The 15158-nt window shown below is 40.6% G+C and overlaps 1 protein-coding gene across 4 annotated transcripts in view; it reads right to left on the bottom strand.

Moving 5' to 3' along the window:
• The window catches only part of LOC135496836 (calsyntenin-1-like), a 36332-nt gene extending 21534 nt beyond the window's left edge, over positions 1–14798 (bottom strand). For all 4 annotated transcript variants that reach the window (XM_064786378.1, XM_064786380.1, XM_064786381.1 and 1 more), the window contains exons 1-4: positions 14611–14798; positions 4283–4423; positions 3258–3453; positions 2420–2619 (exon numbers count right to left, since the gene is read on the bottom strand). In XM_064786378.1, the coding sequence (XP_064642448.1) occupies positions 2420–2619; positions 3258–3453; positions 4283–4423; positions 14611–14680 (607 nt within the window). In that variant the 5' untranslated portion in view covers positions 14681–14798. The remainder of the gene's footprint in view (positions 1–2419; positions 2620–3257; positions 3454–4282; positions 4424–14610) is intronic.
• Between the last annotated feature and the right edge of the window lie 360 nt (positions 14799–15158).

The following is a 15158-nucleotide window of genomic DNA, read 5'->3' as shown; positions in this document are numbered from 1 at the left end:
CTACCAAGCTCAGAGCGACATTGCGTCGTTGACATCACACGTAGCCAAGAAAGGGTTAAAACCTCTGACATCATAACATACTCTAATGAGGTTTCCTAATTGATTAAGTTGTGCTAAAATCGAATATTGCTCCGTCGTTGTGCAATGTTTGAGCAATCCATTACCATGAATCAGGCCCCGTCAAACACCGGATAGATATTGGCGGCAAATTGCCACAACCAGCATGGAACAAACAGGTTTTTAAACTACACGGATTAAAAACTTATTCTTTATGATCTAGTATACTAATTGAATGGTATTTTTGGTGCCATTTTGATGGGGAGGTTTCCCGAAAAACCTCAGTAAGCAGATTTGTATCCCTAAGGAACGTTTCCTGATGATTATGTCCTATCGCGTTCTGTCACTTCAGACAATCTTTGTTAATTTTATCACAAAAACGTGTCTTAAAGTGAATGAAAGGTTTCTGAATTCAATTTAAAAAGGATTATTTTGGCCGGAAATAGGGGAAGCGTGTAGGCTTGTATACAAACGTAGGCACTTTGAAACCAATAAAGCATAGATAGATCAGCCGATTCGATAAAGACTATTTGCATGTACCCAATCCGTCTAGCCAGGAAGGTTTTGTCACGCAAGGGCATGTCTAATCATGCTTGGGGCCTTTGAGGAAAATCTAACAGAGTTAACTCGGCCCATTAAAGTCTTCCGCTTATTGACTGGAATTGCATGTCTCTTATTGGTTTCTCGACCAAAATCTCCGAACTAAATCACTGAAACTGAAATTTCGTGACGACTTTCTGAAGAGCACATGCAATTCAAGGAAATTTTCAACTCGATGGAAGCCATATTGAAAAACTTGATAAGTCACCATATAGAGGCAACTGATTTCCCTTAAACTTCTCATACACAAGAAATCTGTGCGCAAACCTCAACAAATCCCACTGGGCTCATTGCCTTTTAACTCAATATCTTATATTTCAAAAGATAATCCAACAATTTGCAAAGTCAATCATACTCTGTTCTGTACGATCAATCCACCACCAACGATTGGAAATTACCAATGTCCGGTCTTTCCTGTGAGTCAGACACTGCGTAAGGATTCTGTCCATATTTCCCACACATTGACATCATAACTCTTCCCTCAAAGGGAATCCCCGTCAATCGTGTACTATTTTAAGCTTCTGACGGTATTCCCCAGTGATATGACGTAAAATTGGGTAAAATTTCCCGGAGGATCTACGTATTGTTCAGTCCGATTGATTTAGTTATCGGAATCCAATAGAGTATTGATCATATATCTGCTTACAGGGCGTTATTCACTAGCGATGATCGATAGATATACATACGGTAAGGTGAAGAAAATGGTTGCAAGTTGAACGCACTTGCTTCAGTGTACAAATAGATTAAACTTATTATGCTATTTCTTTGTCTGACCTGACCCCAAGGGCCAATATCCACATATAATGCGAGCTTTGAACTTATTCTGGCAGTCACTTCCATTGACAATTTACTCTCAGATACTTCAAGTTCAACTCCCTCCCAAATACATGCAGTAAGGGGATGTAAAGGTTGAGGATGGCCTCGTCTATACATCCATCTTTGCGTGCGTTATAGGGGGCGCTGGGTGTCCCCTGCAGACTCCAATTGATTACCAACATCTCAAGCTATCTGATCAATAGTATAAATCAATGCCGCTAATGGTATTAGCATTTAGCTCCAATATAGATTCAGCGAGAGGGCATGAAAGTGACAGAGAACTGGGTAGTAGCCCGTTAGTGGCATAGCAGGATATTGAAGAGCTACATCCGGACTCAAAGACACCAACTGAAGAAAGAATGATTATGGTATCGCAACAGACTTAGCAGGTGGATTCAAAATGGCGGATATCTGGCTACTATGCTTCCTTTATTAGCACACGACACATTAACTAAGAATATGGTAGGAACCCACTTGGACTAATTTAGGTCATTGATCGGTGAGACTGTATATCTTTCACTGTCAGTGTTATTCTGAAATGCCTGAAGCCTTACAAAACCTTCGTAAACCACCCATATAGCGTTTTCTACCTTCATAGAAAAGAACTCCGTTTAAAAGGTATAAAAGAACATACGGGTACAAAGCAGATTTGCAGGATTAATAAAACATGATGGGCTCCTTAGAATTCTTCATTCAATCAATATAGATCGTGTTGATAAACCAGCAAAGAACAGGCTAGGTACAAATCCTTTCCCAACTAGGTGGCCAAGCGTCAAGCAGAGGAAGAAGCTACCTTAGATGTGATTACCAGGTTACTGTTGACTTCAACATCGCCAATTTGATCTAATTACATGGCCGCGTGGAAACTCAGATGAACTCTACTCTTGGTAGAGCATTTTCTTGCCGGTGTGCGCCAAACCTCAAACTACCTTAATAATGAACCTACCTTGGTTGTCGACCTCGAAAGGAACATTTGGCGTTATAACTTTGTAGCTGCAGATCTTGTTCTGTTCGGCCGTCCTCGTCTCTGATGCAGTCACCTTGAGGAGGGGTTCCGCATGAGGGCCCTCCTCAATTTTAGCGAAATATGACTCTCTTTCCCACGATGGCCGCGCTACTTCCAGTACCCTGATGTGAACGCGTGCACTGAAATTGAAAGGACGAAAATTCGGTGAACAATTTTGGACAGATTTCTATTTTCGAAACAAGACACCACAATCTCGTTCGTAAATATAAACAATTCTGATACTTTGCACACAGCAATTGACAATCAAAAACCTCTTAGAGACAGAAAGTGGCCAGAACAATGCAAAGAACAATATGAATAACTTGTGTAACTCTTGTAACTGTTTATATCGGTACAAGTAAAAGTCTACATAAGACGTGAACCAAACAAATAAGAAAATTGCAGAAGTGCTGATAAAAGTCTGTAATTGTTTACTGCAACAGACTTTTTTTCACCAAAGACGCACGCTATACACCCCCATATTCAATTAATTGCAATAACGAAAACAGCGCCTAGCATCACTTCCTGCTTGGCACGCAACAATGGCTCCTTCGAAGCGTCATTAGCGCAAATAATCCAATTAGTTACTCGCAGAAGAAAAATGGCGGCGAGAAAAAATGCTATTTGGAGCGTTATCGATCAGCCAAGTGGATTGATCATCCGGCTTCGTTCATCAAACGAAAGCTGAATGATGGACTAGGATGTTGGCATGCTGCAAGGTTTTTTTGGGTTGCAGGGACGTCCCATGGCGGATGGTTGGGTATAAAATGTGACTTACCTGTCTGACTGCAGTTCGGGAGATCCGCAATCGTATGCTACTATACTGAAGGCATAGTTTTGCCGTTTTTCAAAATCTAATTTTTCTTTGGGATTCAAAACTAAGTACGCTTCACCGCTGGTGTGATTTTTCAACTCCACTCCAAACGGAATATGTTGGTCATCCAACCGGAATAATTTGTATCCACAAATAAACTCTGAAAAGACAAAGAAAGAACGTCTGATACGTTTTCGAGGATGATTACTGCAGAAGATTGTTAGCCCTTAAACACCCCCCCCCCCCACAAACCAGCAACATAGCAGTCTTCTTCAGGATGGCCAGGAGTGGCCATAAGTTAAGAGTTACATTGACTCCCTTTAATTTCTCTGATTTCTCCGGCCCAAAATGGCCACAGATTACACCCCGAAATCTTTATCAAACACTACAATCTCTGAGGCTACATGTACTTGAGCATCTGATTCAAACTTTGGAACGCATGATTGTTTTTGTTAGGTATTGATTTGTTTCAATTTGAAAATCACCTTTGACCTAACGCCTCAGGTGCAAATGAATTATGACAAATGATCGAGTGTTTTATCAAGATACATTTGGACTTTATTGGTACACCTGCCTGGTCCAATGTACAACATGTTTAGTCAATGACTAATAACTATTATTATCTCCCCTAAAAAACCAATCGCCTCCATGCTTTGATAAACTATGAGTCATATGATAACACCAACACAAACTTCGTCGAGAGAGGCAAATGTTCACTGATTTTCTACTTGTGAATCTTTGTACAATTACAATGCTAGAATTCAACTTTGCTCGGGCAGAAGTCCAATGATGAGGCGAGCAATTTTGAAATCAATATCGTTTCACTCATTCGAACCCCATAAAATACCTGTAGTTGTAAATTACCGAAGGACTTGCATTGCAACCTGCAAAATGATGCAGCCCCACCTTTTGCTCAAAAGTTGTCATCATATCTTCAGTACGAAAGGGCGACACACATTGCTGTGGAGGTTGGGGAATTTCATACTTACTTGCCCCTCCTAATTTATCACTATCGCTGGCAAAAAGTGGTGGGCTTAACGTCACCGTTTCCTGATTTTCTGAAATGACGCCATGATACGTCTGGACAGCTTCTCCGTTATTTATTAGCACTGGTGAGAAGGCGTTAGGTTCTGCAAAGAGAGGAGGCAAGAAAGCAATTAATAAGAGATTTGTGAGCATTCGAAAAGGCGTCTGTATGGGGAAATCGTTTTTCAATTCTAAAATGATTTAGCGGGGAACAAAACATGCAATGACTGCAATTTGAGCGTCATGCACAAAACGTAACATGTGCGCAAAGTGTAAACATCCAACTTGGGACCAAAACTAGTGTCCTTAATAGAAAGGTTGTCCCTTATAGAGAGGTGTCTGCTAAAGCCAAGGGAGGTTCCACTGTATATCATAACCATTGTGTGTTTTCTTCCGTTTTTCTATAAATATTTCTTCGGGAAGTGAGATCAAAAGGGATCCACTTTTAGCCAACGCATATACGCGGAAGGGATGTGAACTTTGAAATTTCTACTGCAGATGATACCAGAACCCCAATATTGGAAATTTCTTCAGATATTGCAGATCCAAAAGTCTTCAAAATGAATTCAAAGAGACTTTCATAGAAGGTGTTAAAAGAAAAATATTTCAGCTTTGTTTTTGAACCGAGAACTGTCCTCATGGTTGCGGCTAGGCAGTATATGGGAAGATGAAGAGATTTTTTTTTCAAACTGACATTTTCCACCTTTTCACATCATTACAAAAGGTGTCTTCTGCAACTCCGCGCAATAGAAACTCATCACAACAACATCTGCGCAAACCATTCTGAACGCACGCAATTAAATGAAGAAATAATTCATCTTTGAGAGTGATAACTCATTTATTTCTAATAAAGTTCTTCAATTGCAAAGAAAGCTTTCCATGCCAAAACCAATAACTAGACCATTACCAAACAATCCAGGAAAACTGAGAATCGCAGCGAGGAAAACCCGCAAGTAATCACATTCAGACGCTGCATTATTTTGCCAACAATGGCACAAACATCACGAAAAACATCGGCAACATCCTGGTATTTTCCTGGGAAAGGTCGTAGCGGGAATAACAGATGCATGACAGGATGTAACGACACCCTTGTTTTAAGCCCACACACTTCTCTCAGGATACCAGAAATAACATGCACGAATCTCAACTGAAACTGACCATTGCTGATGAATAGACCTCTAATTTCAAAACCTCTTCCAGAACGCGCCAACTTCCACAAGGGAGTCGTAAACGCGAGGTTTACCGGTACAAGACTCGAAGGACCAGAAACGGTATCACAGCGTATGTAGCTAACGTGCAGCCATATTGATTTTGCGCGGAATGAATTAGCGCGAAGACTGGCAAGAGAACTAGTCATCTTGTATGGATATGGCTTGGCAAGCTGTGTTGGTTAACCCTTAGTTGCAGGGCTGATGTAGGGAGAGAAGTAATGGTGAAGTCTTAGGCTCCAATTGCCCAGCAACTAAAGACGTGTTTTATGTAATTAGGTATTGAATGTCTCATTTTACCACTGTCTGCCAGGGAGTTTCGCTTGGTTGTACAAATAACAACATCTAATGTCAATGATTGAAAATTACAAGCAAGGCTAAAAATCTATATGTAACTGCAAATGACAGTTGCATCTGTATTCACTAACACTATTCCAGCAGATCACAATGCCAGAAAGTCGGTACCAAAGGCATTCCACCAGTCTGGCTTGGCTGGGAACCCCAGATACAATATGTAGCTTTTGAGACAGCTTTGTGGACATTTTGGGCCCTAAATGCCAAAGACCATTTTACAATTCTTTGCAAATGTGCTTTTTATGTGTTTCTTATTGTAATGATTCCACAGAACATCAGGTAGGTCAACTGAGGAGACGACTCTCATAAAATCATCACAAAAGAGTCTGTGTAAAGTGATCCAAACAGACCATAAACAGCTCACCAGACGATTTTATATAACTTTTCTAAAGGTGAAAAACCTGTCCCAAAACATCTCCTGTTAAATGTCAGAAAGGCATCCTGTGGCATGACAAAGACATCCTGTCCCAAACAAAGAGATGTATCCGTCTGCCGGCATCTTGTCCTCAAGCAATCTGTGAGTGCCCGAGATGAGCAGTCAAGCACACCTCGTCAAATCGTGCGACTATTCGAGGTATTGAATGAACTGCGCAGTAAATTTCTCGTTTCCGTCCCCAAAATATGAAAGGTAAGGAAGCAGACGTGAAGATGTACTTGACCCAGTACGAAAATGTAGTTTGAGTCATGTTGAGTGGACTTGTGCTTTGCGTATAACAATTTGCTTGAACATGGGCAGGAGCAGTCCTCGGGCAAACTTTTCTTGAGTTTGCCCCATCAGTTCCCATTTAAGCAAGAGCTTCAAATCAGTATGCAGTAAAAACGTTTAGAACAAGGCACATGGCCTTCCTTCACTCTCCTTCAAATGTCTGTCATCACAAAACAAGAACTGCCTCGAGGCCCTTTACACAATTGCCCCACGGGCCAATCGCTGGTTCAGTGGTCGCCATGATGGTTAAAAATTGGCACTGAAGGAGGAGGCTACATGTAGTTCCCTCAATGGACGATGCAGACTTGCTTGAAACCGTCTCAGTATGTAAGTGTAACGGCTTTGGCAGAAACCGGCTGAGATCAAAAAGCAATATGCCTTGTCACAAGAATGAAGAAGTTACTCCGATGCTTTGTGAAAAGACAGTCGACCTGACATCGAACGAATCTAATTTCCCTTCCGTAAACGAAGGCAATTGGTGGTCACTGATCATTACTGATGCTTGGACTGCCACAAGGAGCAAACTTCGTGTGATGAATGTCACAAAGGATGACCATGACCGCAAGCAGTCGTCTGACGGTAACGGCATGATTGCTTTCAATTTATTCTTACTGGATGGCTAAGAAGAGGTAGATTGAAGGGCAACAAGGTTAGGATTTATACAGAGCGTCGCGAAACGCAAGGTCAAACTTGAAATTGGTTGATGGGGGTGTTGAACATGTACCGTCAGGTTGTTCACATACATAAAATCTCAGACACCAAGAGGCATAGGGCACTCAGTTTCAATATCTTTTTATCCCCACTCCAGCAGAAAACAGCAAAAGTCCAGGTATGCAAGAAAAAACGAAAATTGCAGGAGCTAAAGAAGAACCTCCTTATTAAGGTCATCCTCCGGACTGATAAGTTCTCTCCTCAATAGAGAGGTGTCCAGATAAGAGAGGTCAATATGAGAGGAATCGAACTAATTAGTGACCAGAACTGGTGTCCTGATTAGAGCACGTAAACCCTCTGCGGGAGTGATCCATAACTCCCCTGGCTCAACCTAAATTCATGAATGACGTCAGTCACTCCCGCTAAGCTCCCGTGAGAAACCCCACAGGAGAGAATCATATCTCCAGTACACATTTCTTCTCACGCCCCCAGATCATACTCTTCAACTAAAGAGTTCAACCCCGTCTAAATTCAACTGAAGCAAATCAGGTCGAAGAGAAAATCACCGACGACGAGAGCAAAGCGGTGGACCAAATAATAGAATGAGATCGGAATAATCCGTCACCAAATGAGACCGCTAAAACATGCAGAATCTGATATGGACATAATGCGGTATGCAGACGTCCCGAAGACCATCAATATTCCGTGAAGGTTTCTGTCTTGGCAGAGATATGATACGGCGGTACAGCAAGCTTGCACTGGTTGATTTGGCTCCAAGTTTGATGGCTGATAAACGGAGAGGTGTGGGAATACCAATCATTTGCAAATAATGCCGGATCGAACTGTCATCAATCTGATTCTCTCAGCAGATGACCTTTTTATAAATGTCTGCTACCAGTCTTCTAGAACAGATTATTTTTTTCATTATGACACTAACAGTGAATGTGATTTTCAACCTTACTGCACAATTTGCCTCTTTCCAGATGAGCGCGTCTTGCGGTGGAGATTTCGAATTTTTCTCAGTTTATGGGGTCAGGGTCTGTACCAACTAGTACCGGCTTGCTTTACTCACAGCTAATATTCCCTCATTTCTTTATCCTCTATCAGCCTAGACTACCATCCATGTAGGTCATGATTACATCTCCCTTTGCTAGTTGTCTACATCCAATTTGTAACTCAAGAAATTGGAGAATTCCCAGTGAGTACACCAACAGAAGGTCAGTGATGAGTCAACTCAAAGAGAATCCACCAGGTTCTTTTTTGATAGCAAAGCACTTTTTATCAGTTAGGATGCAATCTTTATCATTGGCCAATTAAACTGATCTGGTGGGAGAAAAACCCTGGAGTTTCACCAAGTTGGATGTGACATGGCAAACCCAAAGAGGGCCACGAGCACTTTTGCGATAGCTTTTAAGATTCTGTTCAATTTCTTTCCACCACAACATCCTTAGGGGTTTGCTCTGGAAGGATAACATCACCTGAATACTGACCATTACAGACTCAATGGAACGCCAGCTTGCCCGGATTTTTAAAATCATAATGCCAAACAGCAGATTCTGAGACCCATGTGGATCGACAACATGAAACCACTGAATATTTGGTGTGTTTCTGTTCCGAACGGGCCTCTCTCGGGGCCAGGTGAATAAATTCAGTCTTGGCAATTCAAGGGCAGACACAGTCTAGATAGTCTGGAAGATTTATACAATTTCCCAGGCAAAAGGCCAGCTAATGAAGTACTTTCTGAACACACTGTTGCAATTTGACTGAAGAGATCAAAATGCCAGGCAACGTTCCCCACCATATAATTGCCAAATTACCAAATAACGCCAAAGGCTTTTAGGAGAGCAACATAATTTCAAAGCAAGAATACCGGTACTCCGTTCCTCATTTGCTCCAAGGTTACTCAGAAGTAACACTGACTTTCACGAACAGAAGAACCAATCGCAGGCAAACCACTGCTGCAAGCGGAATTCATCGCCTCATTTCCCCGACCACTCACTCAGACATTGCAGTAGATCCAATCATCTTTTCGTTGCCTATGGGCTCACATGGTCAGAACAGGTGGATCTGAGCCCGGCATAACTAAATCAAAGTATCGAGATAATAGCTTCAGCCTTCCTGGCGAGAGGGCTTTTTGCCAAAAACACTCATTAGGAGTTGCGAGGAAACCCTTGGGTTCTTTATAAACCAGAGATCATTTCAACTAACGTTTGCCAGAATGCCAATTCATTTTGCGTAGATTTTCAAAGGTTTTCCAATAGGAATGGATTGCATCGTAGCTTCTGCTGCTCTAGAAGTTGGCTTGATATGTAAACAACAGGATTTTGGCAAATACTGGGTGAGGATTATAAAGGATAGACAAGATGGAGTCTCCGGATGAATCGAATAGCAGATTCTAGCTTGGCGAGTGGGAGATGGAAGTGATCTTAAGTTTTTGTAGCAATATAAGCCGCTGAAAGCTGCATGGAAATGAAAACCGTTGATGGATGCCAGGAAGAACCACTCAAAAGTTCCATGACTAGACCACTGTTTGCAATCAGCAAAGCTGCTTGGGGATTTGAAAGTTCTCTGCAAACGAAAACTGTTGATGGAGCCAAGGGAAGACTCAATCCAATTCCTCCCAGCATTTCGAGATGAGGATGCTGTTAGAAACCGCCATGCTTTAGTACGATGGGATTTGCAAGTACTACGATCTGCTGCTGAAACCTTGGTCTTGGAATGCCACTTTCCTTCAATGCACCAAACAAATCTGGAAAGGTTAATTTTTGCAATCAGCCATGCTGGCTTCTGCATATTCACCTGTGTGCGGATGACTGGTGCAATGAATCCAACTCCCATACGATTTCTCAGTCAGTAGATAGAGAACTTTTTTGAATAGCGCACATTTTTCTGTTAGCAAGAGCATGCTGCAGCAATGTGGAGTTGTTGCAGGAAGCAATTGGGATGCGTGCGAGGATGAAGGCTTATATGAAACAGACAAAGCAACACACTCTGTCCTTGACCTTAGCTCATTCGGCCGTGTCCAAGAAGGAAATCTGCTGACCAAAATTGTCAACAGACAATTTTTACAAGGGATCATACAACTCTTGTGAAAGATTTGACATTTTCCGATTTTGTTGGAAGGTTTTTAAAAAATTATATTCCAGTTGCCGTTTGTCAAACATTTCCAGTTTATATAGCTCTGCAGTTAGCTTTTATTTTCTGGGTACTGATGTCAAGATCTTTGATGATTTTTCATCAAGTTAATTCTACCCATCAAAGGGTTCGTTCAACCAAGAAATTCACTGCGCAATACATTGTTTTTATACTGACAATATGCCTTCGATTTTCAGCACTAGCGAACTTGTATTTGTGCAATACGCAAGCGCAAAGACAACAAGCCATCAGGACTTCGTACAATTACCGTGTTGACGAAAATAGATGCTGCGTTCAGATAGCTCTCAACGCATCAGGTTGGTTGACGTGATATTTCTCATAGCCATGACAACGGTAGCCTACATCATCTTTGATGTCTAAATGGCAACATCCAGGCTAACTATTGATCTAACGGGGCTAAGGTTTCCCATGCTAACAATACCGCTACATGGTAAAGAGCAGTGACGGGCATGTGACGCTGTGAATGTTTATGTATATTCTGTATACCGGATGTCGTTAAGGCTCATTTAATGGCGTGCGAAAACAAAAATAGAACATGATACAAACGACATTTTTAGAAGCCTGGAGGAATACAGAATGTATTTTGCAAATAATGATTTATATTTCAAACCAAGGCCCTTGGGTGTTGTCAGAAATCTGAATACAGATTTCAAACTATGAGGGTAGAATTTCGAAATGTTTGTTTTGCAGGGAACTCTTTCATATTCATGTTTGTTGAGCATATTGTTGATGTTTATTTGAAAACATCTCAACGAAGTTCCGTTGAAGGTTGAAATTTCCTTTTTTAGCCACAATATCACCATAAAATATATATCAGACCCCACACGTCTATATTGGCAATCATTGCAAAAGACTTTTTATCTTTCATTGTCCAAATTAGAAGTCGTCAGTTTTTAGCAAAACAATTACATGCACCGTACCTCAAACCACAATCAAGAGAAAATTCCGATGGCTATTACATGTATTAACCAACCTACATGTACATGTAAAAAGTACCCAATGAACAGAACTACACCCCAAAAATACGAATTTCGAGCAATTTGCGATCATGAGATCGCGAGAACATGCATAACAATAATTGAGAACATATAATTCATTTGTAATTGGGCCAATTGGCAAATTATTCCAAAGTTTTTGTCAATTCTGTGTCATTACGCGTGTCATTATGTCTGAAATCACCCAAGATCGAAGTTCTCCTATTGTTGGCTGCATTGAACTTTAGCACATGTACAGGTAATATATATTGCTCAATGGGAAACATCCTGGTACTCACCATTAATGGCGGATATAATTTGGAACAATGGGGCGAATACAATTTATCTATTGATTAACTTTGGCTTTCGATATTTTCAACGGCTTGAGTAAAGACCAAATACAAACATAGTGTCAATGCACTTTAAGGACCATTGGTATTATCAAGGGCAATATTACCCGGCCAGCTGTAGTATACCCAGTCACCTCCTATTCTACATAAGTAGTTTCCATCAACAAATTGCATAAAAAAGGAAAAATTCTAAATCTGACTGAATTATCTCGCTTCTCTTAGTCTTATGTTGACTCTGATTCGCCCCGAGTTAGCTCTACATAGATCGGATGCATCTTTTCAAAAATTTCTGCGCCAATCTCGGCGGGCATGTTGGCAACAATTTGTTGAAGAGGTCTTCATTTGGAATAGAGCACTTCGCTATATTGTGTGTCAATCATGTCATTGTCACCATGTACTTCATCCGGCCATGTCTGAGACGGAGAAAAAGCTCAGATAAGCGTTCTTTGAATATTTTGTCTGGTTTACAGTGACAAGTAAGTATAATCCAGGCACGCAGAGTGTTACTTCTTCCGATACTTTAGCCAAGAAACAGGCCAATTACATGTACTTCAAAAACAATTTGTCATTAGAAGTGATGTTTGCAGGACAGCCACTACATCATACCTTTTTCTCTTACAAAAAAAGTATTTCTCATTTAACCGAACATTTTGAAATGGCTCTACCTTTTAACCTTTGTGATTGTTTGTTGCTTCATTAAAACATTAGTTACAAGTTTGAGTATCGGTATGACTGGACTAAAGACTTTTAATTACCAAACATTACCAAATATCGCAGACATTTGCTATTTTGTGAGTTTGCACTATCACCAGCCATGAGACGGAAGAGATAGACAGCAGGTTACCATGGCAACGCACTCCCTATCCATGCGCTACATAATTTAGAAGACAAAATGCCATACATGTCTCAAGTATCAGTGACAATGACGCGTTTAACTAGAAAATGTGCTGTACTTATTAGGAAATTTCACCTGCCTCATCTTTTAGTGGAATTACGGTGTATGGAATGAATGTACATGTATAGCATAAGCCATTAATCATCGGAATTGCCAACACACTGGATTTTCATTACATCAAACTGGTGTAACTGTAAAACATGAATAATACTCCCAAACTACTGATCACTAATGAATTGAATTGATGTTTTTTTCTTGAAAGCTCAAGGTACCTTTTATACATGTACCAATGCAATTTTCTCAATTCCCAATTGACAACATTTGCGCGTGCTTATTTTGTTCAAGACAAGGCAGAGATCAGAGAGAGCCAACCAAGGGAAACTGATTACTGAACGCCTGGAGTACCACTAAGAAGATTACATGCAGTCATGTACATTGTAACAGAATAGATCACAATGTTGTGATGGTTGATTTTTTACATGGAAAGACAAAAAGATAACAAGCAAGGAATCCATACAGAGCAAACATTTGTCACATTAATATTCTATTTTCTGAGCTAGAACTAATCTCCACGCCCACTTACCACAGTGATTTTACTAATTTTCGGAACTACACGACATGTCATGATCTTCATGGAACAAAAATAGCACTTCACAACAAATTTGCATAAAACACACCATAACTTTTATCCAGGATGTGTTGAGGTGTAAAGCAAAGAAAGTTGTCAGAAGTGTGTACTCTGTCATGTCAACAAGTCCGGGATAAGGGCAGGCAGTACTCACGACAACACTCCTTTTCAAAAATAATCATAAGCTGGCCTACACACATTGTACAGGACACAGACATAGATCCACAAACAATGAGCTTTAGAACTTAGAATTGGACTACTTCTGGTCCAAACAGATAGGTCTCTGCAAAACATGTTTCACAGCTCATCCTTAACATCAAGAATTATTACCCCTAATTAAGTTTTGACTCACATTCACAAGGTTTATTGTACCCGGTAGTGTTTGATCAATTCAACTGAACACACACAGAACAGTCCACAACACTTACATCATGAACCATACATTGAAGAATAGATGGACACACCACAATACAGGACTTAACTGCCTCAATATCATCACTGCCCTGGCTGAGGATGGACTGAAGACCCATGACAGAAATCTTAGGTGGTTGTGAATATACCAATGGTAACTCATGAGCTGGTTGTGACATCTCAATCTGCTTGGTTGTGACAGGACAGGTTTTCATCAGTGGATCAGTTGGAATAGATATTTTTTCCTCCATCCATCAGATCTAACTATGCTTCTAGTTCTAAGGTCTAAGGAGTAGCCGAATTTGCCAGCATGGATGAAGACTTTGCTGACAAATTATTTTTGACATGTTGCTGCCAGATTTGTTCCCTGGTTAAGGGTTTTCTGATCTTCGAGCAGCAGAATGTTTCCCTACTTATTTCCATCACCATTACAGTGATTCATCCATTTCGTTAATCTGGCTTGAGTTGGGAGTTTTCCTCATCCTGTTTAACTTTAGTTTCACTTCCATTCACGGATTTCTTCGGACTTTTTTGGACAAGCTCAAAGTCAAAAGTTCTTCATAAAATGCGAGACGAACTTGTGATGACCTTAAACATCATGATATAGACATGTCTGAACAGATTAATTCCCAAGTACTTGTAAAACCTTTCACATCCATTCTCCCATCTCCATACACAGCATCCACAGCAACAAGAACTCCAAAATTTTCCTTCAATCCTAACCATTTCCGGCTCACTAAAACACTGTTTAAACGAAACAGAGATCGACAAAACTGAAAGAATCAATTTATATCAAAACAAGGCACATATTGCGAGATAACTGACCCACAAGAGAGGAAAGGAGGGTTTTGGAAGGGTCTGTATCCGGGTTGGCAAAACTGACAGACAGAAATTTCACAACACTGCTTTGCTTGCACTGTCTTCAGACATAGATTTTCATGATTTCGTGGTTACTCACCCGATGTGGTTGAAACAAGGCTTAGACACACGGCACCCACAAGGGTGGCACACCACCAAGAGGAATACATCCTTAGGAATATTCACATGTGTATTTACAGTTTGTATAAGTCTAGGAAGGAACGAAAAACGGTACGAATAGTCCGACTTCACAGAGTAAATGATTCAAAATGGCTTCTTCTTGTTGATTACTTGGGATGGACGTAATTGAGTCACGTGGTTTTCTGCCATTCTTGTGTTTGGTTTGTCTCCCACTTAAAAATCATGTGTAACTATTGAAGTAGGAATTTTGTCATGAACCATGAGAAAATAATTAACTCCATATCGTACTGATTAATAATTAACTTTAGCTGTACATTATTTCAATTATATTTTTTGAGCTTACTAATTGTCTCAGTGATATATTTTTCATCGGATTAGGAGGACAACCAATTATTGGATGACCGGAACCATCCAAAGGACGCGATTTGTTACATCCTCGATGTACACATGGAGAGATGTCGGAGTTCTTCTAGTAATAACAGGTGACGCCACCGTTAGGTCACGAGT

Source organism: Lineus longissimus, chromosome 12 (assembly GCF_910592395.1).
Source record: "Lineus longissimus chromosome 12, tnLinLong1.2, whole genome shotgun sequence".
Classification (NCBI taxonomy): domain Eukaryota; kingdom Metazoa; phylum Nemertea; class Pilidiophora; order Heteronemertea; family Lineidae; genus Lineus; species Lineus longissimus.
Note: the sequence above shows the minus strand (reverse complement) of the source record. Positions and strands in the feature narration are given on the sequence as shown.